The sequence below is a fragment of the Tachysurus vachellii genome, chromosome 4 (assembly GCF_030014155.1).
Source record: "Tachysurus vachellii isolate PV-2020 chromosome 4, HZAU_Pvac_v1, whole genome shotgun sequence".
Taxonomy (NCBI): Eukaryota; Metazoa; Chordata; class Actinopteri; order Siluriformes; family Bagridae; genus Tachysurus; species Tachysurus vachellii.
The window spans coordinates 10,861,399-10,884,671 of record NC_083463.1 but is presented as its reverse complement, the minus strand read 5'-3'; the positions used below and the strand labels follow the sequence as shown (position 1 = coordinate 10,884,671).

At 39.3% G+C, this 23,273-nt stretch overlaps 1 protein-coding gene across 2 annotated transcripts; it reads right to left on the bottom strand.

Annotated features, from left to right (window-relative positions):
* Positions 1-10: 10 nt before the first annotated feature.
* Positions 11-22,592, bottom strand: tbc1d23 (TBC1 domain family, member 23). 2 transcript variants are annotated; one of them, XM_060867710.1, is made up of 19 exons: positions 22,502-22,592; positions 13,290-13,404; positions 12,525-12,630; positions 11,637-11,841; positions 11,336-11,459; positions 11,091-11,215; positions 10,937-10,983; positions 8,219-8,322; positions 7,893-8,015; positions 7,656-7,748; positions 6,569-6,739; positions 6,238-6,280; positions 5,998-6,104; positions 5,554-5,681; positions 4,533-4,577; positions 3,536-3,624; positions 3,290-3,425; positions 2,528-2,722; positions 11-1,290 (listed from the first exon to the last, which is right to left on the bottom strand). In XM_060867710.1, the coding sequence occupies exons 1-19, from the start codon at positions 22,537-22,539 to the stop codon at positions 1,206-1,208; spliced, it is 2,079 nt and encodes a 692-aa protein (XP_060723693.1). In that variant the 5' UTR covers positions 22,540-22,592; the 3' UTR covers positions 11-1,205. The 2 variants fall into 2 exon arrangements, with proteins under 2 accessions (XP_060723693.1, XP_060723694.1); XM_060867711.1 differs by lacking the exon at positions 4,533-4,577.
* Between the last annotated feature and the right edge of the window lie 681 nt (positions 22,593-23,273).

Sequence of the window (23,273 nt, the reverse complement as noted above, 5' to 3'; positions counted from 1 at the left end):
CAAACAAATGTGTAGGCTACTCGTAAATTTATTAAAACAAAAGATTTTACAAAGAACAATAATGAAGTTTCAACAGAACATGTGTACAGGGTGAAGTGCTGAGATTTGTTTGTAAAGCAAATGGTTAATGAATATAACAGCAATGTGAACTCTCCTCATCTGTTCTAGAAATTTAGTTCATAAACAGAACTGCGTGTTTATACTCAAAACTCTGGTTAGGAGTTGTGATGTATCGTTCATCATCCCAGTTGCCTCAAACCATGACTTTAACGTTAAATACTTTCATTACAAAACATGATCCTCAGCAAGGCTGCTCTTATTAGTGGCATCAGCGTCTGTTCAGAAATACATTTTTCGAAAGCCGGCCATTAGGTACAGTTTTACATTATATACAAATATCACTTTCCCACAGACTGCTTCTCTTATCTTTTACTTCTGCTTTAAGGCTGCGAGCACAGACCATAAGGAACGACTCACATATGAGTTAATTATATTTATGAGATCTGTAATTTAAGCAATACTTGGGCACTGAAGGTTGCATGTGTTACAGGTTGCATGATGGTATCCATCACCTGTGCATCACTTTTGTGCTCCGCTATGTTCCACAACAGTTTCAAAATATAAATGCGGCATCGATTCAGCGCTCTTAACTCACAGGCATAAATACTGCTCTGATAAATATGGATAGAAGTTGTTGAAAGTTTACTGCAGAGCGAATGAATTAGGAAAATAAATTAAACAAGACAAATGAAAAACTGAGCGTTTCAAGGTTGAGTCCTTTATCTCACCACAGGCTCTGCCTTCGAGTTCCTTGCATTAAAAAAAACAGCGGATTAGCGACAGGATTAAGGCTTGACAGACATCCAGACTGAGGCGACAAGTCCAAATTTACACCTAAAGGGTTAGATTTTCTTGACAGGAACAAGAAAAAAAATGCCAAAGGCTAAACAGAACGACGGCTTATGTTGAAGTCTTGAGTGTCTCCCATCGATGTAATTGGCAATACTGAATGTCAGTACTGTCCCAGGAGACCATTTAGAGAGAGAGAGAGAGAGAGAGAGAGAGAGAGAGAGAGAGAGAGAGAGAGAGATGGGATGTAAGAAAGATAGACTATTTTTCTCCTTCTGCACGGTTGTGCTGACTTGTGTTAGTCATGGCAGTCTCGCTGCATACAGCCGGAGGGAAGCCTCAGAGCAACAGAGAATCTATGAGCTCTCCAAAGCATCCAGAACCTTCATGATCTGCTGCTTGATGGCTTTAGTGGCATCACCAGCATTCGGGATCAAATACCTGCAGATCAGAAAGTACAGAATGTGTTAAAAATGAACAGATACTTCTACATACTTCACATGAGAGAGTGCACTTTTTAGTGGTGATGTACGTCGTGAATAAAACAGCATACGAATGTCATTGTAAAGGATTTTTAGACTGCACCTAAACTCATTTGGCAAAAACCCAGTCAAAACATGCAAATCCACACAATTACTGTGTCCCAACACACTATAAACTTACTTCTATCTGACCTGTGCATCTCTCATATTCTTATCCAGATATCTCTCTCAGTGGAGGGTCTGTGACTGGCTCGACTTAACGCTTTTGCTCTTAATGTAGCGTAACGTGATGAGGTCCGATCGGACAAGGATCGTAGTGTCTACTGACTACAATCTCCCTACTATCTTATTTTATATAACCATAAAACCATCATTGTTCATAAGACATTTTATACAGATGTGCACCAAACAGTATTTGTGCTCATTAATAATAGGCAACATAATTTTTTATTCAACCAACCATAAACACTACAGTCCAGTCCTACTCTGTTGCTTTCTACTGGCTCACAAGACATTTTTTTCACTGGTGAACATTCACCCAGATAAAAGCCAGAATACAAATGGTGGGTTTCAAATCCTGTGTCCTTTCAACCTTCACTGAATTACTTTCACCATTAGATGAATTTAGCTTGTGTTTGGGTTTCAGGTGCCTCCTTTTTTTTTTTTTTTAACTGTAGCAAGAGAAAACTCATACATGTAAACAGCTAAATCATAGACACGGGCACCTGTGCAGCACTTACAGGCTGGATATAAGACAGAAAGGATTTTTACTACTAGCAAAGCACTCATGCAAGCGTAAAATGACCATAGCCACGATATACACCAGGGATATCCAATCTTACCCCCAAAGAGCTGCTGTGGGTTTCATTGCAATCAAGCAGAAGCTACACACAAGTCTACTGAAAGCCACAGATGATTACGTGTGATTGGAATGAAAAGCTGCACCAACATCAGCCCTTTTATTAAGGCTACAGACTGTAGCTAAAGCTTCAGTTCGACAAACATTACAGTGCTGAACCACAGCAACATTAACAAGACATTTATTAATAAATGTCATGCTGCACCACACTGTCTGACGAGACAAGTGCCATCAGAGTACACCTTATACGCTACGTTAATGACACAAAAAAGTGGTCTGTAAATTAATTTTCTACTCCACAACAACTTATTTCATCATGAACTGTTTGTGTAAATACCGTTCAACAGCCATAATTTCCACTCCTGCAGAGTTGTTGTTGCCAAACTTGAAGGTGATCAGCTCCGGATGTTTCTTTTTCGAGGTGATCTTCACCACAGAGCTTAAAGCCTGTCTGGACTGGATGTAGGCGAATCCTTTCCGCGAGGCGATCTCCCTCAGGCAGTACATGTGTGTCGCTGTGATCAGCAGGTGGCTGAGAAAGACCAAACAAAACGCTTACAGCCAATATGACCACTAAGTGTCACATATACTGGTGTGTTTCAAATTATTGGCACCCTTGCTGGGAGAGTCTTGGTAGTTCAAAAAACAACAACCTTTTTGATTTGATCATTTCTAAATGGGAGTACACACTTCTGCTGTCACATTTATCAGATATCATTACATCTGTGTTTATTAACTAAAGACTAAAAGGGTGTGTTCAATGACTGAAGCCAATGTAAAACTGAACGTAAATTTCTACTTTGTCATCTGAATTTTTTCAACAGAAGTAAGAGTGGAATTGTGCCATATGATTTTGATTCTTCGGTAACAATTGTGATTGTGAGGCGGAAATACACCCTGGATGGTACTAGAGGACACACATATTTACACCCAGAAGCAATTTAGAGCCACTAATCCACCTACTGGCCTGTTTTTTTTTGAAGATAAAGGAAACTGGTAGAACAATAACCCAAGATCAGGAGTGAAGTGGGACCATGGAGCTGTGAGACAAAGCTCCAGGATCTTTAGGCAGAAGATCTCATTCTGAGAAAGGTCTCACCTGGGGAACATGTGTCCAGTCTCTTTCACCTCATTACATGGGATGTGATGCTTCACATCTGGCTTGTTAATCCATGTCTGTACGTTCACTATCTCTTTGCGGTCATCATCCGATATTGAAGAGCTGTCAATCTCATCTGAAAATTGGCAAAGAGGACAATGAAGATGAGGAAGACAGGAGGATCATGGCTCACGGACTAACATCTTAACAGATGCTTCCTTCTTCATCTCCTTGCACAACACCCACCTGTGTCGTATTCCTCCTCATCGCCGATGCTGAAGACGGGTTTCACGCCCCTGTAGGGTTTACCCACTCTGTCACTACTGCTCACATGCCTGTGGTAAAAACCAAGATGATTAAACCAAATGTGTACACAAACACAAGCACACACCCTGGAGGAACAAATTAAAAGCACATCATAAAATTTAGCGGTTGCACCCATTTCCAAATGGCAGCAGCACAAAACCTTATCTAGGATTGTAAAAAGATAAGTAATGTTAGTTGGAAGAGGCAGGATTAAAAAAAAACCAAAAACAAAGCAGCAATATCTGAGATGATAACCAAAGCGTGCAGGAGACAGACAGGACAGAACACGTCTGTTTTAACAGATCGCAGCTAAAAATGCTCACTCTGTCCCAAAAGGGTTAAAACACATGAGCACCCCACAGCTCTGGTCATCATCCGGTCAGTGACATTGTCAGAGATGAAGAATGCCTGAAAACACTGTGAATGGGACACACTGTAGGAGCCTCTTGCATTAAACACACACAGACAGACAAAAGAGCCACACTGACATGGTGATGCTTCAGCCTGCGTCCTGGTAAACAAAAACGTGTGCAATCTTTAACATCTACTTCACAAAACAAGGAAAATCTCCATATAAGAGAGGAGGAAAATGTAGGAAACCTTGGGAAGAAACGCCTCCAGGTAGAAAGAGGTCAAACAACAGGAGAGCAACTACAGACGCAAGTAAACAGCACTGCACAGTGTAGGAAGAATAAAGTCCACTATCATAAACCAGACCTGGACAAAAACATAAAAATGACTACTGCTAGAGAAGAAATCTACATTAATGGATGAAGATGAGTGTTAGTCTGCTACAGTGCATGCGCAAGTAAGCAAGGCTTGAACTTTGCCCTTTGCCCCTCAGAAGTATGTAAGGCAGGGCAGTGCCACCCTGCATGGGCATGTTCGAGGGCATTGGGGCACTCATGATGGCAGACAGACAGGAACAGGCTCTTACCGATCGGGTATCCCCTTCTCGGGCCAGGGCAGAGTGAAAGACAATCTAGTGTGGAATAACAGAGGTACGAGTGAAGAGGAAGTGAATTAACAGAGATAATTACGCATTAACAGCACAGATGATTACTGATTCATACAGGAACATGATTTGAAATCAGTTTATTAAACTCTTGGCTTGCTAAACAGTTATGATTACATTACATAAAATGAATAAGAAAAATAAATTTCATTTACTGTCTTCTTTTAGTTAGAAAGAAAGAATGAAAGAAGACAAAAGCATGGCACAGAACATGTTTTTTAACAAATAACTGGAATGCCCACAATTTAGATCGAACATTCGCCGCATTGATTTAGCAATCTTTAGTCATTCTTGCTAACATTACTATCATACGTTGTCTTTAAGTCTCTAGAGCAACGGTCTTTAATCTTACTCACAAATAGCCAGTGTGTATGTAAGATTTCACACAAGCCAATTAGGAGGTAGACTGTATAGTTGACAGGAGACCAGGAGATACATTTTCCACACAGAAACCATAGAGGATACAAACCTTTGGAGTAAAATATATCTATCCATGTACATACACTATACTGACAAAAGTAAGTGAAAGTCTGACCATCATGCTCATGTGTGCTTTATGAGCACCCCATAACAGATTTTGTCTCTTTTTCCTGTTATAATAATCCTGTTCCACTCTTCTCAGAAGACATTGCTTTCGATTTTGGAGCGTGCTTGTGGAGCTGTGTGTTCATTCAGTAACAAAAACATTAGTGAGCTCGGGCGTTAGTGTCCTCGGGTTGAGGACAAGGCTCTGGTACGAATGAAGTCTTTAGGTCTTTCTTGTGTACATTTATAGATTCAGGGATTTATACAGATTTATTAAAACCTTCCCCTGTCAATTAAAATATAACCCCCATCAATTAAAATATATGAAATATTATAATACATAAAATAACAACAGACATGATGTTAACAGTTTAGAATGACATGTTCAGGGCTACTTTAAGGCGCTGTGATTTCTCACCTGTCCACTGGAGTTGAGGTGTTTTCAATGAAGCTGATCACCTTCTCTTTCACATTAACTGATTTAGATTTGAGTGCAAAGGTCATTTTGTTGACGAGAGATTTGACGCCTGTGCTGTTCAGCTCCCCCTGTTTGAAAGACAGGTTGCATTTAAACAGTTATGCTGTAGCAATCGATGTAGAGAAAGAAAGCAAAGTAGCTGACATTATTATTAGATCCACAAGATGGCAGCAAAACACTTATTTTGTGATTTTTTTTTTTTTTCCCTTCTCAAATTAGAAGACTGACAGAAAGATTTTTGGGTACTTATGCTCATTAAATTACTCAAGCAGAAGACACAACAGCCTGCAGATTGTACCCATGAGAACAAAACAGAAAACGCACAAGTCTGCACTCTCTCTCGCTTTCTTTTTTTTTTTACTCATGCACACACACTAAACTCACATCTGCTGAGCTGAGGCTGCTGTGGGATCCTGAAGTGCTGACTATCCAGTGGACATACACGTTGTCTGGCCCTTCCACATTAATGTCTGCCAGGTGCTGCTGCAGTGCTGAACACACAAAAAGAGCACACACACACACACACACACACCAAAAAGCCCTCATCAGTGCACACAAACTAAAAGATCTCCATTTACACACTGCAACTAAAAGTCTGAGTGATGACGCGCTGCATCCACTTACCCATGAATCCACCTTTAGCGATGCTGACATACTCCTGGTTTTTCTACCAAAGTAAAAAGTAATTATTTTTTTTATTCCTTTTTTCCATTTTTTTAAAGCAGTAAATGACCACAACACTGAAGGAGCTCTTCGTAATCACTGTTAAACTTCAGCGTAATGTAATGTAACTGCTGGTAAATTTCTACAGTACAAGAGGAACACTACTGAGAACATACTGGTATAGAAAATAGTACAAAAACTGTTAGTGTGTGTAAGGTGTGTATTATGAGCAATATTCTTTAACCTACACTACACACTACACTAATTCTCATTCTTCACATTTGCGACAGACCTGCAGGAAGTGAGCGAGCACCATGTTCATGTACATGTCTTCTTCTTCTCGGCCGCTGCCCATAAAGCACAGATGCTCACCGCTGGCCACTGAACCCGTCTCCAGAGACTGCTTTTGTGTCTCCAGCAGAGACTTCACTGACAGAGCGAATTCTGATGGATTGTGCAACATCTGAGGAAGGCAGGGAAATGATGTGAGGTACGATAGTGCAGCTGGGGCAAAGTATATAGCCTTATAAAGGAGAAGAAGAAAGAATGAAGAAGAAGAACGAATGAAGAAGAAAGAAAGAAAGAAAAAGAAAGAAAGACAGAAAGGAAGAAGAAGAAGAAGAAAGAGAAAGAAAGAAAGAAAGAAAGAAAGAAAGGAAGAAGAAGAAGAAGAAGAAGAAGAAAGTAATAAGAAGAAGGAAGGAAGGAAGGAAGGAAGGAAGGAAGGAAGGAACGAAGGAAGGATAAGAAAAGAGAAAGAAGAAGAAGAAAAAAAAGAAGAAAGAAAGAAGAAGAAAAAGAAAGAAAGAAGAAGAAAAAGAAAGAAAGAAGAAGAAGAAGAAGAAGAGGAAAAAGAAGAAAAAGAAAGAAAGAAGAAGAAGAAGAGGAAGAAGAAGAAGAAGAAAGTAATAAGAAGGAAGGAAGAAGAAGAAGGAAGGAAGGAAGGAAAAGAAAAGAGAAAGAAGAAGAAGAAGAAGAAAAAAGGAAGAAGAAGAAAAAAGGAAGAAGAAGAAGATGATGAAGATGAAGGAAGGAATAAGAAAAACAAGAAAGAAGGAAGAAGAAGACATCTACATCGACATCAAGAAGATGACCGACAAGAAGACGAAAGAGGAGAAGAGAAAAAAAAAAGAGAAAGTAGAAAGATAAAAGATAGGAGGAGGAGAAGCCGGGACAGTGGAAATAAAAGGAGATGACAAGACAAATCCAAATTATATGATAAACAATGAAAATGTGAAGACGTAGTAAGAGAAGGACAACAGTGAGAAGAAAGAAAAAAAGACTGAGAAAAAGAAAAAAAGGTAGGAAGGTGTGAAGCAGGAAGAAAAAGGACAAGAGAAGAGAAAAACTACGAAGATGAATCTAGAAGATCATGTTACCAGATCAGAATCCAAGTGAAAGGCGGTGGACAAGTGTCCAGCGTTGTACTGCTCTGCTGGTCGACAGTCCACTACAAAAAAGCGCACTCCCTCCTGAGGGCACAAACACAAACACACACTTACTGCATCCTACACTCAGACGGACAAGAGAGGAAAGCGTTGAGGCTTACTGCAGCAAGATGTCTCACACACACTGGAATAAGAGTGTTAAAGAAAGCCCAAATCTGATCTACTCACAGACTGGAGCTGATTGGCCTGTAGGATCTCAGGTACAGAGACAGGGAGACATAGCGCCTGACTGAGGTCCATGTCCTCCTCCTTCAGAGCCACCAGACTGCTCCCAAACAGGTTCTGGTTCTCCTGCACACAGACATACATGTAAATTGATGTCCTTTCTTTTACTGTATTGTGCCCAAGTAGCTGCTTGAGTCTTTTTGTAGTGCTCTGTTTTTGTACACTGAAATTAATATGCTAAAAAGTTCTCTACAAGATGAATTTGTTTAAAATCTATGAAATAGAAGTGCAGTCGGGCCATAATTCTGCTAATGTTGTGTGTAACTGACCTTTCGGAGAGAGACGGGTGTCTTGCTTTGGTAATACTGTGCCAGTGAAAACAAATCCTCGATGTCCTCGGCCTCCAATAGGGCAGGTGACTGTTCCAACATTTCTGAACACACAGATGGATATGCAGTTCAAAACATACAATAAAGCAGACAATAAAGCACTATACGTTTTTAATTAGTACAGTGCATCTGATAATCATTATAAGAGCAGAAATATTTATAAACATGATATTCTATTGATATAGTTTTGAAAAAAACAAACCTTATATATACAGTTGAGGCCAAAATTATTAGCCCCCCAGGAATTTTGGAACATTTTCCTAAAGATCTTTCCAATGTTTGCAGCATTGATAAAACTTGATATAATCAAACATTCGCCAGTGCTATTTAGTAGCTTTTGGTACATTTTGGAATATAAAATACATTTTTAGGCTTGCTTTATAATCAAATATAGTGAAAATGGGGTGGTCAAAAATATTAGCCCCTTGTGAATATTTGCTTTCAAAACACACCCAATTAATCAATCAGCTTTCAAAACACACCTAATTAATCAATCAGCTTTCAAACCACACCTGTGCAGTCAATTGGCTTCCTAACAACACCTGGGCATTCAATCAGCATTAAAGGACTCCAAGGAACAGGGCACTTGAACACATTATTGGGAGAGACTACTTTTACTCACCATGCCAAAGACAAAGGAAATCAGTCTTGAGCTCAGAAAGAAGATAGTGGAGGCTCATGATAAGGGGGAAGGCTATACTGCCATTTCCAAGCTTTTCACAGTGTCTAGAACCGCCGTACGTTGCATCATTGCCAAGTACAAGGAGACAAATTCTGTAAGAAACAAACCTGGGCGTGGTCGTAAGCGCAAGATTTCAAGAACCCTGGAGAGGAAAATAGTCAGAGATATCAGCAAGATGCCCCAGACATCTGCCAAGATGATTGTTGCTGACCTGGCCTCTTCTGGAGTTGATGTTTCAAGGAACACAGTTGTGAGGGCTCTTCATCATGGTGGGCTTCAGGGCCATCGTCCCAGAAGAACCCCTTTACTCAAACAGCGGCACATCACAGCTAGACTGAGGTTTGCCCGTGAACATTTGAAAGGTAAAGATGAGTTTTGGGAGTCTGTGCTTTGGTCTGATGAGACTAAACTGGAACTGTTTGGGCACATGGATGTTGCTTATGTTTGGCGAAGAAAGGGTGAGGCCTTCAACCCTAAGAACACAGTTCCCACAGTTAAACATGGTGGTGGGAGCATCATGCTGTGGGGCTGTTTTGCAGCTTCAGGCACAGGGAGCCTTGTTCGGGTGCATGGCATCATGAAAAAAGAAAATTATGTTGACATTTTGAGGGATAATATGCAGAAATCTGCTCGTAGTCTAGCCTTAGGTCGTCGCTGGGTCTTCCAACAAGACAATGACCCAAAGCATACATCGAAATTGGTCCAACAGTTCCTGAAGGATACCAAAACAAAGGTCCTGGAGTGGCCCGCACAGAGCCCAGACCTCAATCCTATTGAGAATCTGTGGCGAGTGCTCAAAGTGAATGTCCATGCTCGGAAACCACGTAATTTGGACCAGCTGGAGCAATTTGCAATGGAAGAATGGGCTAAAATCCCTCAGGAAACCTGTGCCAACCTAGTAAAGAACTACTCTAAGAGGTTGTTGTCAGTTGTGGCTCAGAAAGGGTTCACTATTGACTATTAATGACCGGGGGCTAATAATTTTGGACGTTTCATTTTTGCCCTTTCTTGTTTCAACTCACTATTTCAATTAAATATCCTAATCAAACTTAGTGGAGATTTTGTCTTTGTTATTTTGGAAACAAACACACTATAAAACACTTGTTGTTAATGGTCATTTCCATGGAGAAATCAAGAGTTTTGTCTAATTTCATAAGGGGGCTAATAATTTTGGCCTCAACTGTATATATATCTTGTATAAGAGAACAGAAATGATTTATTTCTACTTCTTTTCATTCTGGACCACATTAGGATTACTTGTTTACTACTATCTTCATCATGACTGTGTTGCTAAACAAACTTTATGCACTATCGATGCAGTGGAACTATTTTCATAACCTTTAAAAGTCTATTTCAAACTGATCTCTTCTATAATTCACAGCAGGATGTTTGCCAAACCCTGATGGAATTGGGCAAAAGACATGATCAATCCCTAACTGTTTGGTACCTGAACTTCATGTCCTAATTGCTGCATACAATGCCATTAGTAACGGGCAAGCCATGCCTCTCAGGCCATGAAAACACTGCTGGCTATTCCTCACTTTCCCCTGACATTGCAAGGGCACAGCTGAGGCGTGAACCAGGCTGAGCTCATTTTTAAGATATACGAGTTGTATCATCTAAACTGAAATGAAAACCTAAATCTACACTGAGTTAAGTATAGAGATAGGAATATAGGACAAGAAATAGTCAAAAAGACCACAAGGAACTGTATAATGTGCAAAGATAATGCACATATTCAGCTGAAAATATTGAATAATTAATGTTCGTGTACTCAACATGTGTTTGACATCATCTGCCATCATCTGGGAATAAATAAAACACTAGTGTTCCATTTGAGACAAAACTCCAAGGGACGCTAGAGTACACAGTGCATAGTATAAGTGCACAGTGTATTGTACGCCATTTGGGACGCAGCTATTGATCAAACATTAAAGCATGGTCATAAAGTGAATATTATTAGACCATCAACTCACTTATTAGCTCCTCTTTACTGTCTCCTTCTTGGGAAACAATCATGTCTCTAGATAAAAAAGGGAAACAAAAAAATATTTACACAATGACACAGAATCCATATAATGGATTGAAATAAACACAAAATAAAAAACTTTGGAGTGAAGGGACACGTACTTGGCATTGACAAGAATGACAAGCATAAAAAAGAAGACGAGGAAGGGGTCAGCCTGCTGGAAGTAGATGTGCCACAAGGCCTGAGTGACCTCAGGACTACAGTGGCTAGAGAACAGACTGCCCAGCTGTAGAGACACAGAGACAAACACTTGGAACTTGGAGGTCAATATGCTTCATACAACAATTTACATATTACAATTTTTTATTGAAAAATTGAGCAAATGTGAGTAAATGAATATACTGACCCAGTTTATAGCGTACGAGTCCGGTGTGATCTTTTTGGTATCGAGGAATGAGCAGAGTTCAGGCTCGTGGTACTGCAGCAGTAGTCTGTACAGGTGGAATGGTCGTCCCTTCGGCACACATTCCCTACAGAGAAGTGCACTTGATAAGGCAAGTGTAAATGGAGCAAGGCTGTCGTCATAGATATACCTGAACGCTAGTTTGCCTTTCTGACAAAGCTAAGTAGATTCGCATGACAGATTTTGCCAACTGAAAGTGAAAAGCTTGCATGGGTTTAACCTAAAATCCTAGCACCACACATACCTGGGAATGTACTTATTCATGATGGCGTAGAAGCAGTTGTACAGGTCGCTGCGGGCTAACTGGAGGCCCAGCAGGGGTTTGAGCAGGTTGGGCCAGCAGAGGTCAGCTGTGAACGTCACATTTCGTGACTTACAATAGAAAGTGATCACCGCCTCCACATCCCCCACCAGGTCCCGGCCGTCCTCTGCAGGAAGCCCCAGCTGATCTAAACACACAAAGGTCACGGGTCAAGATCTCATGCATGGAAATTCTTTGAGACACCAAACAAAACAGACACAATGGTCCTTTACTGCCTTTTGTGTGCAGGTAAGTGTGTGTATATGTGTATCAATGTCATTTTAAACCTGGGACTTGCTATTTTTGGAATTTTTGTTTTTCTAGGTCAGCCAGATGCAGTGTTGCATGGATGAAGGCTTTAAACACTGACTCTTATTTCCATTCTGGTATTATTTTACTTACAAAGCTCTAACCTCCAAATAACTGTCGTATATTACAGCATAGAAAATGCTAAAATAATCCTAAATACATTTTAGGATTGTGTGCAAGTAAATCTGTGCTAAAAAAGAACTAACAATCACATGTGTAGGAATTCAAACAAATAATTCACAAATTATTCTAAAATGCTTTCAATTTCCTTTTTAATTTAACAGATGAAGCTACTTAAACACAACAGTAAAAACACTCAGTCTAGATACAGATGATTAATACAGTACTTGCTATATAAATGTGGATTAATTACACACTGATATTTAAATGTCACAAATTTAAATCAAAAACAAATATATCCTGAGAGGAAATATGATACGTGTGTGTCAGTCAGCATGAATTGTAATTCATGAACAAATCACAACAGTAAGATATAAAGATGAAGTGATAGCTGTTATTCACCAATGAGCCGCTGGCTTCGGTTGTGTATGAGTGTCTGTTCTGGTAAATCCAAAGCCCCGTCCCATGAGGACAAACTGTCTCCTTTACCCGCCACATTTAGAGCAATCTAAAACACAGGGAAAGCAAAATCCTATGGCATCAATCTGGAGGGCAAAGAGGGAGGACAGGATAAAGTGACAGGAGAAGAAAAAGAGAAATGTGGCAAGCTGCATTAGAAGGAGCCTGCTGATCCCAGTACATCTCTTCTCTGCCCACAGTGACCATCTCAGGTTTCACTAATGAGCATGGGATCAATAAGCCAGCTCTCAGTGTCCTTTGGGGAGCAGCTGGAGCTGCTGTTAAGATCTCTCACAGAGATTTTGCACACGGTGTTCACCTGCTCATGCTCTCACTATGCTCATATACATTACTCATACATTTGATTTCTTTTACACAAGCTGTCTGTAATAGCTGGCAATACTGGGACCAGACACGCCATTAGCAGTTCATAAGATCAGTGCAGCATACAGATACACACATACAGAGACACTTACACAGGTGTGTGCTCACACATACAAGCATGCACACAGACACAGACTGACAGATACAGACAGATACACAGATAGACAGACAGATAAATATAGACAGATAGATATGGACAAATAGATAGGCAGATATAGACAGACAGATACATACAGACACATACAGACAGACAGATACATACAGACAGATACAGACAGATACAGACAGACAGACAGACAGACAGACAGACAGATATAGACAGACCATCCAAAGCTTTGCTCTCTGAGCAGGTGGCAGGTTTTGGACTTGAATGACGCCATCCTTCTCAGCATCTAGATCTCCACCTACAGAGTCACGAGCCTCAGCTAGGTCCTCATCCCTGCAACATACACACAATATTAGAAAAAGTTTATGTGTATCAGTGCTAAAGTATTTTTTTTTAATAATAACTAGTGATATTCATAAGATCATCTCAATAAACAAATATTAGACAGCTCAATCAGGTTAACAGGATGAAGGAAACGTTCATACTAGCGCTTCAGAATTACGCCTACGTCGATCATTTCTGTTATGTTGCTCATAAATTGTAAAAGTTACATTCTCTACAGATGTTTAATAATGTTTAAACATTTAAAAAGAAAAATCCACCAGATTAGGTTTTCCACAGTGTTCCTGTTTTGTTTAACGTTCAATTGTGATAAATATCCTGTATCAGAGAAATTACTTTAAGTATCATGCTATGGTATATTTCTCGTATCACCAACCCTTTAAACCACACTGTAAGTAAACAAACAGTTGAAATAAACTGAGTAAGTTTCACCAACCCCACAATACCATTTGATAAAACGGTTTGTCAACTGAAAAAGTGAGTAATTACATTCACACATATGCAGTTAAAAGGTATTTTATACTTTTACGTATTTCTGTGAAGAATATCCTAATGAGCAGTCAAATAAATAGCAGACAGACATCACTTGCAATCCTAAGAAGCTGACATCATAGACCTTAATACCTGTACATTCACGAGGACATTTTAGTACGTTTCTAGCCACATGTTTCAGGCTCTTAAAGGCTCTGACACACTCTGACACACAAAGAAAGGAAAGCTTCATGTCAAAACGTGTTTTTTTTTTTTTTTGACAGACCAAAGAATAAACAATTAGACTAAACAATTTCCCATTGTAGGGGGGCACGGTGGCTTAGTGGTTAGCACGTTTGCCTCACTCCTCCAGGGTTGGGGGTTCGATTCCCGCCTCCGCCTTGTGTGTGTGGAGTTTGCATGTTCTCCCCGTGCCTCGGGGGTTTCCTCCGGGTACTCCGGTTTCCTCCCCCGGTCCAAAGACATGCATGGTAGGTTGATTTGGCATCTCTGGAAAATTGTCCCTAGTGAGTGAATGAGAGTGTGTGTGTGTGCCCTGCGATGGGTTGGCACTCCGTCCAGAGTGTATCCTGCCTTGATGCCCCGATGACGCCTGAAATAGGCACAGGCTCCCCGTGACCCGAGGTAGTTCGGATAAGCGGTAGGAAATGAATGAATGAATGAACTTAAAATTTATGATACTATACATCTAATCCTATCCCTAATGAGCAAGCCGGTGGCGACGGCGGCAAGGAAAAACTCCCTGAGAGGACATGAGGAAGAAACCTTGAGTGGAACCAGACTCAGAAGGGAACCCATCCTCATTTTGGTGACACTCTACATTAAATAGTGCAAATGTAAATAATGTCATTTCCACAACAGTTTAAAACATTATAGTCACTACTCACAAAAATATTTTTACACAATCTCATCTTTAAAGATAACTAAGGAGTTTTGTTGTTTCAGAGTCTCCAAGTCTATATTATTTAACGAAAAAAAAACAAATGTAAATGAATTTTGATGATAAGGCCCAGGAAAATGTCTGCGGTTATTCACCTATTTGAGTCAGTCATGTGCAAATGCTAGAAATCTGATTTGTGAGACTAGCTAGAATTGGGTAGGCACTTATTCTACCACTCTGTACCAAGAAGGTTTTCTCTCACATGGTCACTGGCACAAATACAGACAGTCACACACGGTCAGACAGACTGAAAGACACACTCTCTACCTTGCGGTGTTGTTACAGATAGGGAGAAAGAGGTTGCTTGAGTCTGTTTTTTTTTTTTTTTTCTTTTCCCCAGCAACAAAATCGGACATCGGAGGACAACAGAGAACGATTCGGACTTCTGAAAGGATTATTGGAGCTCTTTGTACTGGAACACTAAAACAAATTCCTTGTACGTACAAGCATACTTGGCAATAAAGCTCTTTCTGATTCTGATGGTTGCTCTTCAGTGGCAGTGACTGAGGTTAGTGGTGTATAAATTGCACCTGAACAGCTTGAGATCAGAGACCTACTCAAGCTAAAAGATCAAACCAGGACTCATGCAAACCCCACAAGAAAACAGCCCTCAATCAAAGTGTGTGAAAAATGTGGGTTACTTAATGTGTACAGACCAAAAATGTCTGATGTGCAAATGTGAATGCAATTAATCATCAGAACAGCCTTAGGAAAATAGTCTAAAAATGGCTGAGACAAAAAGCGACGTGTGGGAAAGACGCCAGCGGCTTACAAAAGGCTAGCGGTTACGGACAAAAAAGCAAATCTTAGAAAAGTCAGACAGGATGAGCATGGCTTCTGTCTTTGTGTATGCAAGCGCTGTGAACGTCTGCATGACACAAGAACACGAGGTCTAATGCGGAGCAGCGAATAAAGAGATTAACCAGATTCAGTTAGCGATGTAAAGTCTGCATTTGGGTCATGATTCTCCAGGTTAATAAATCAACACTGACTGACTCGCCATTCAATCAGTTTCATTTAGTATGGAATGAAAAAGAAAAAAAAATACCCATTTGGCCACATCAGAATGAGTGGCACAACCTAGAATATGCCAAAGCAAAACAAAAAAATATTTTCTATAACGTAACAAATCCAATAAGTATAAAAATTCGGCAGAAAAGTGAAACAGAAAACGTAAGATGTAAATAAATCATTAGGATTTTAGGCAGAGCAAGAATACACATGCATATAAGCAGTGGATTTACTGAATACACACATGCATATAAGCTAGTGGATTTACTGAATACACACATGCATATAAGCTAGTGGGTAGTTGTGTAAAAAAAAAAAAATCACTGATAGTCTAGTGGTCCTTCTCCAATCCTGTAATTTAGTGCCACTGTGAGTATCGAGAAGCCCAAAAAAATAAAACAAAAGCAGGGTGATATTTAGAAATCACTCTTTCATATTCAATTTCTCTAGTATGATTTCTTCTCAGAACCTTACAAAAGACAAATAGTATACAAATAAATAATACATATAACAAAATAAGATGTACACAAGCGGATAGCCTCAGGGTTGAAAATGATTTGCCATCTGCAAAATAGCCGCTGAGATAAACACAACTCTGCGAACAAAGCGCCGCCTTCCCACACACCTTCTGGCTCTATGTCATACACAAACATACAAACTCTCTCCTTCTGTTGTGAAAACAATGCCCATCACTTACAGTCCACAAACTGGTTCCACCATCATAGCGTGGATGAAAGATGGCAAAATAGATGCTATCATGGATTTCTGACGGCAGAGACGTTGTTGCATGCCAATCGGGGCTGATGGAGCAACAGTGGAAAGTCAGCCTTTTTTACCTAGATTCAAAGCTAGAGCACAGCAGACACGCACAAAGGTTGCTTTGGTATCTGTGTTTCTTCTCGTGTCTGAAGAGCACAAGTGTGAGTACACAGTGACGGCACAGTGATCTGGTCGAGTGTGTGCTGTGAATCCAGACAGGACGAAGCATGCGTGTGAACTATTAATGGATGTTTTAGAATATAAAAAAAAAACAATTTATTCACACAAAAGCTGCCACAATGGTTCAAATAGAACAGCTAACTGTCTCATAATTGTTGCTCCAAAGTTGAAAACACACAGTTGTATAGAATATCTTTGTATTTTGTTGCTTTACAATTTCATTTCACTGGAACTCAGTAATACATAAGGCATGATTTGTCAAAGTTAGAGCAGAAGAAATCAAGTTTTGTACACGAATAGTGCTCCATTACCTCCTGACTCACTAAAACTCAGGGATGAACAAAATCTGGAATGGGATGTTCAAAAATACTCCTATAATGGATTGTGGCCAATTGCATCTGAGCAGCTTTATGCCTTTAATAAGTCAATTTAAACAGCCAGATGAGCCTCGCCAGTAAGTGTAGTCAGGCAAACATGTAAAACAAATAGTTTCCTGAGGAAAGAAGACTCAGATGCGCCGTTTTCAAAAAGCCTCCTTACTGTGTTTCTCTCTGTGACTCCAGCTGTGATACGATTCCATATTAGTTAGTTGTATAGCGCTTTAATCAATGTGCAAGAAAAACTCTCTGAGAGGAAGTCATCCTTTTTAATAGTGACACCAGACAGTAGGATAATAAATCAATTCCCTTCTACAATTGTACACAATTTTTAAGCATTGAAATTCTTAGGTACAAGTCTACAGTATCTGACTGATATTATCCAATAAAGGGCACAATTTGGGCATCAGATGTTTTTTTTGGAAGATAGAAAATAAATAAAATAGAAGGTAAGGCACTGAACACTGTCTGGTCATGAAGATGAACTAATATACAGAACTACATACAGATGATAAGTCTCTTGAACTGTAGATGTATGTGGGTGAACAGGAGAAAATATACGTGTCATTAACTACTAGCCTAAACAGGATGAATGCGGAAAGGCCAATCGTTAAACACACAAAGAGAAGTGAAAGGTAAGGTGGAATTCTCCATCGGCTTTTTTTACATTTACAGCATTTGGCAGACACCCTTATCCAGAGTGACGTACAGTACATAAGTGCTTAAATCTCTATCATTGGGTACATTAATGCTGGCTCACTAGGTTACATACTTAAGATACCATGAGTTGAAATCATTGTTCAAAGTTACAATGAAAAAGTGTCTAAGGTTGTGTTACCTCCCTTACCCTGAGAGATGGTGGAACCAGTGTAAAATAAATTTAACCCAATGCATATGACTAAATATTAAAAAGCATACCCTAACACCTGACCATCACAGCCTTGTATGCACCACACTGATGATCCCATTCCACATGTTGTCCTATTTTGCTACTATATTAAACTCCAATCTTCTCAGAAGTCTTTTCACTAGATGTTGGAGTGGGGCTTTGGGGATTTGTGTTCATTCAGCTACAAGAGCGTTACTGAACTCAGGCACTGATGGCAGGTGAGGAGGTCTGGAGTGCAGTCAGTGTTTTAGTTCATCTCAGAGGTGTTTGTTACGGTTGAGGTCAGGGCTCAGTGTAGAACACTTGAGCTCTTCCGCACCAAACTTGGCAAAAGTCTTCATGGAACTTGCTTTGCACGGTCATGTTGGAGCATGTTTTGGCCTCTTGGTAAGACTACAATATACAGTGACATCTTTCATAGTTGTCTGCTTCCAACCTTTTGGCTAAAGTTTAAAGAAGGTCCATGAGCACAGCTTTAACAACGTCTGCAAAATGTTGGCTTTATTATGTACACAATGCATTGTGTAGCATATGAGTGAAGGTCTAAAGCAGTAATGTTTGAACCTCCTTATCAAAAACAATATTTTATTAATATATGGTAATGAACATTATTATTCACTGGATGAGAGGGTATGAGACGAGTAAGGAAACATAATGTGGCCTAAGGTCCAATCTAACTGATGACACCTACCATAGAGTCTGTCTGATCCCACTGGTGTCTATATTCAATTCAATTCAAATTTATTTGTATAGCTCTTTTAACAATGGACATAGTTAAACATATTGCATAAAGTTTTGTATTATACAAAGATTATTATACAAAAGTTCAAGATTAATATTAGACAATTTAAATGTGTTTGTATTTATCCCCAATGAACAAGCCTGAGGCGACTGAGGCAAGGAAAACACCCTTAGATGGAAGAGGAAGAAACCTCGTGAGAAACCAGACACGAGAAAAGGGAACATCGTCCTCATTCAGGTGACACTGAAGGGTGTGATGAACCATTTCCTTTCTACAGTCATATACAGTCTGACAATTGTGTCTCGATTAGGAGGTTGTTGTCCTCAAAGACCATATCTATAGGAATTTCAGAAGATATCGTGACCCTACATTCACCCAAGGAGTCAAGCGGCAACTGTCAGTCCAGGTTTATGTCCTTTTTTAAAAAAAACTTTATAATGCAGTAATATAACGTGTGATGTCATGTAAGAGAGAACTTAGTCCTGTGACTTAGGATAAGAAGCAATTAAAAAAGGTTTAGTAGCTGGCTTTACATATCTAAACACACGCTAGCTTTCACACTCCCTGGTAGGTTGCTGTCATGTGAAAAAAGGAAATGAAACCGTAGAGTTGAAAGATATAGAGTTCTAAATGAGCTTTTATTGTTTATTCCGAAGTGAAAAGACTAGGGACAGCAACTATGCAGGATATGTACTGGGTTAACTCACAAAAAATAAAGCTCAGTCAGGTCTAAACTCGAATTGAACGATTCAGATCGAACATTCAGGCTTTTCAGAAGAGGTAATTTTTTTGTGGGTCTGACTCTAAAGAATAAATAAGCTTTAAACCAAACCAACTGGAGGCTGGTTTTGGAAAGGTATCTTCTATTCTATGTTTCAGGATGATGAAGAGGTTTTCTGCTGAGGTGTGTACAAAGGAGAACTATTAACCAATCCCTGGAACGTGTCATTTTGTCAAGAAAGATATGCTCAAAAGCTTACAATCCATCTTAATTACAAAAAAAAAAGATGATGTGTGGTGTTGAAAAACAGTACAAGTGAAACAGAAATTGTCTGTTCTTTAGATGGTAACGCTGTCGTTCAGCACGTCACTTGACAACATTCCAACCTTTAACGATTTTTTTTTAGACAGTCAAACTTCCAGCTATAAAGAGACAGAAATTAGATGATAAAGGAACAACTTTCTTTTACACAAGCCTTAGAACAAATTAGACACAAGATCAGTGAGCCATCGTGCTAAACCGTCCTAAAAATCATTCCAATGTATGAATGATATTACTGTCTGGAAAATTACCTGGCTGCACATCTGCACCTTATAAAAAACTCCCAGCTACAAATAAAACATAATATGACAATAATGTATACAGACAGCCTCTTCTTGACTGTTGACAATGTACAACAAAGAGCTCCTGGGCTTGTATTCAGCAGAACAGGAAAAGGAAAACGAGACACTTCGGTGCAGAGATCAGCACTTCCCACAGTTTGGCCAACAAAAATGCCAACGCTCAGATCTCAGCTACGCACTGATCTTATACTTACAATTAGCAGAAAAAAACACGGCAATGAAGTGACTTATTCATTCTTTCACAGGTGTGGCTCCTGACTGAGTGGAATGAAAGTTTGCCGGAGCTTTGTAGCTTTTCTCAATAGTTATGAGAAGTTATGCATGATGGTGATGGACAAGAATTTACAAGCATGATTTATGTCGTCACTTAACATTATGTAATATATAATTCACTGGATTGATTGTGAAAAAGTGCCACATTAGATCCGATCATGAGTCTCTGGGTAAGGATCGGATCTAACGTGGCACTTTTTATTGTCCATTTTTATTATATGTTATATAACGTTAAGTGATGACATAAATCATGCTTGTAAATTCTTGTCCATCACTATCATGAATGTATAAGCATAAATGTGCTACTCATCACTACCAATACCAAAATGTGTAACCTACTCGGTATTAAGCCTGCAAGGGCATAGTGAAACAGGATGATTATCTGATCATGATGATTTGAAACACGATATATCTGATGCTCTACTTCTAGCTGAAGGTCTCATCACTTGGAAGCCACACACTTCTGCTGAGGATGGCTTCACACAGACAACCTAAAGAGATGCGAGCTTACTGTGGACGATACCACTTAGAAACCATAAAGATGGCTTTGTTCTGCAAAAAATTGATATTGATGAACAGTTTTGCTCAAGTCTCCATCAGTGAAAAGAGAAGAGATAACTGAAAACTTAAATAAATGGTTCCAAAATTTGAATGGTTCCAAAATTTCACTCTCTGAATAAACAGTAGACCTCTAGTTAAGGTTGTGAGTTGAAACTGCTAAGCTACCACTGTCGGACCCTAGAGCAAGGCCTTTAACCCTCATCTGCTCAGACGGATAAATGAAATAAATTTAAGTCCCTCTGGATGTGCACTTGTCTCTTTGCACAGTTGCTACTCTTTGCACTTTTGGTAGATGCCAAACTGCATTTCATTGTTGTGTACCTGTATCTATATTCATCATGCATTGTAGAACTGGCTCAGAGAATTGGGATATTTTTGTAAAAAAAAAAAAAAAAAAATACAAAATAGTGTTTTATTTCTGGAGCAAGTGCTGATGAAGACATTTTATCGTTCACCATCGGGCCTTTCGTTCATATATAGATATTTTTGTTGAATAACTGACAAATGATATTAAGCAACGTTTTCATTTACGCATTTAGTAGACACTCTTATCCAGAGTGAGTTACATTTTTATTTCAATTTATAGAACTGAGGGTGATTAAGGGGCCTTGATCAGGGAGCCCAGCAGTGGCAGCTTAATGGACCTGGGATTCGAACCCATGACCTTCTGATCAGTAATCCAATACCTTAACCCATCTACCACATCCCATTTTCAGCGCTTAAGGTCAATAGATCACACGTTTCCCAATTAACAAAAAAGCTAGAAAGTAAAACACAAAACTGTAATCATTGAGAGATAAGAAACAAGACCTTCGACTGGTTGTATTTCTCATTTCCAACCTCATCCTGTTCTGATGCCACAGTTTATATTCACACACAATCAGTGGTGGCACCCGGAAATATTTAGCATCTGTTTAAAAAACCCACAACCCTTCAAATTATTAAATCAAATTTAACTATTACAAGCACTACAAGCTTTGTGTTAACATTTTGCACTGGGAGACACACAGCTATAAGTGAAATTAAAAACAAAAACAAACGTTTATCGATCACTTTAAATAGTAACAGACAGCACGACGGATATCTAAATTCATCACAATATTCGACTAGTTTTAGTGTTATTATGACGTCTAGCAGTAAAAGTGACTATTGTTAAAAAAAACCGACGCGTTAAAAACAAAGCCGTTTTAGTGAGAAATGTATGTCAGACTGAAGCGGCTTAACAATACAATGGCTTAACACCAAATCACTCAATGCTCCCTATCTTCGTGCACTACTCGAGTGTGACTTAATGCTAGCTTGTACACTTTCTAGTGCACTAGATTTCTAGTAAGGAGCCGTTTGGGATACTACTCAAAAAAAAAGCCAGGCTAGCACTTTAGCACAAAACAGCTACTCTTTTTTTTCACACGTTCAGTTCTGCGTAAGGTACCGACTGGTTTTAAGACAAATAAATGACCGCCATACATATATATTTTTTATTAAACTAAAACGTAATAGACGAGATGTCGCTCGCTTACCAGCTGCTTTGGAGCACTTCCTCTACAGCGTCCGCCATTGCTGTGGTGACGTCCACGTCACACAGAGCCGAAAAGTAGCACAGTGGTGTCGTAATAACCACAGGCGTAGTGTGATGTTTTCACACTCGTGGCTTTTTTTTTTTGTTTTCTGCCAGTAACAACAAAAAAAATTAACTATAATACTAAAATGGCGCAGTGAAATATGCTCGTTTAATGAAAGCACGTTTTCCACATAATGTACACATATAAATGTATCTGGGATATTTTATATTAAACAGTGATTTAACTTTGATCTGTTATCTGGACTGTAATCTTAATAGGTATGAATGGAATATTATGGAGTAACTGCAGTGTCATTTGTGTAATTAAGGTAAATGGGGTCAATATTAAGTAAAGTAAAGCACAGTTTCTAGAAAATCTTTCTATGAAAGATTCAGGGAATCAAACACAAGTACATTCAACACAGACAATCCTCCTACTTGCATGTCTTTGAGAGATGGAAACTGAAGAACCTTTGAAAACCTACATGGACATGACCCGAACATGTACAATCCAAATCAGATAATAGTGCATAATGATACTTCCATCTAAACTATACCAACATCTTACAGTAGAAACACAATCCACAATTTCAGTATTTCTTTATTGTTTATGTTACATTAGGATTACACGTATCAACATTACCATTTCTTTAACATGTTTTCTTTAACATCTTTATCTGTTTTCAACTGAGAAATGTCACCTCGAGGGGCACGGCTTGCGTACAGAAGTA

Excerpts from the sequence above, each read along its gene's own strand:
- tbc1d23 (XM_060867710.1), bottom strand. The coding sequence starts at position 22,539 with ATGGCGGACGCTGTAGAGGAAGTGCTCCAAAGCAGCTG. Across the intron at positions 11,842-12,524 it reads CCGAAGCCAGCGGCTCATTG|ATCAGCTGGGGCTTCCTGCA; the intron begins GTGAATAACAGC and ends TTGTGTGTTTAG. Across the intron at positions 6,740-7,655 it reads TTCACTTGGATTCTGATCTG|ATGTTGCACAATCCATCAGA; the intron begins GTAACATGATCT and ends TGCCTTCCTCAG.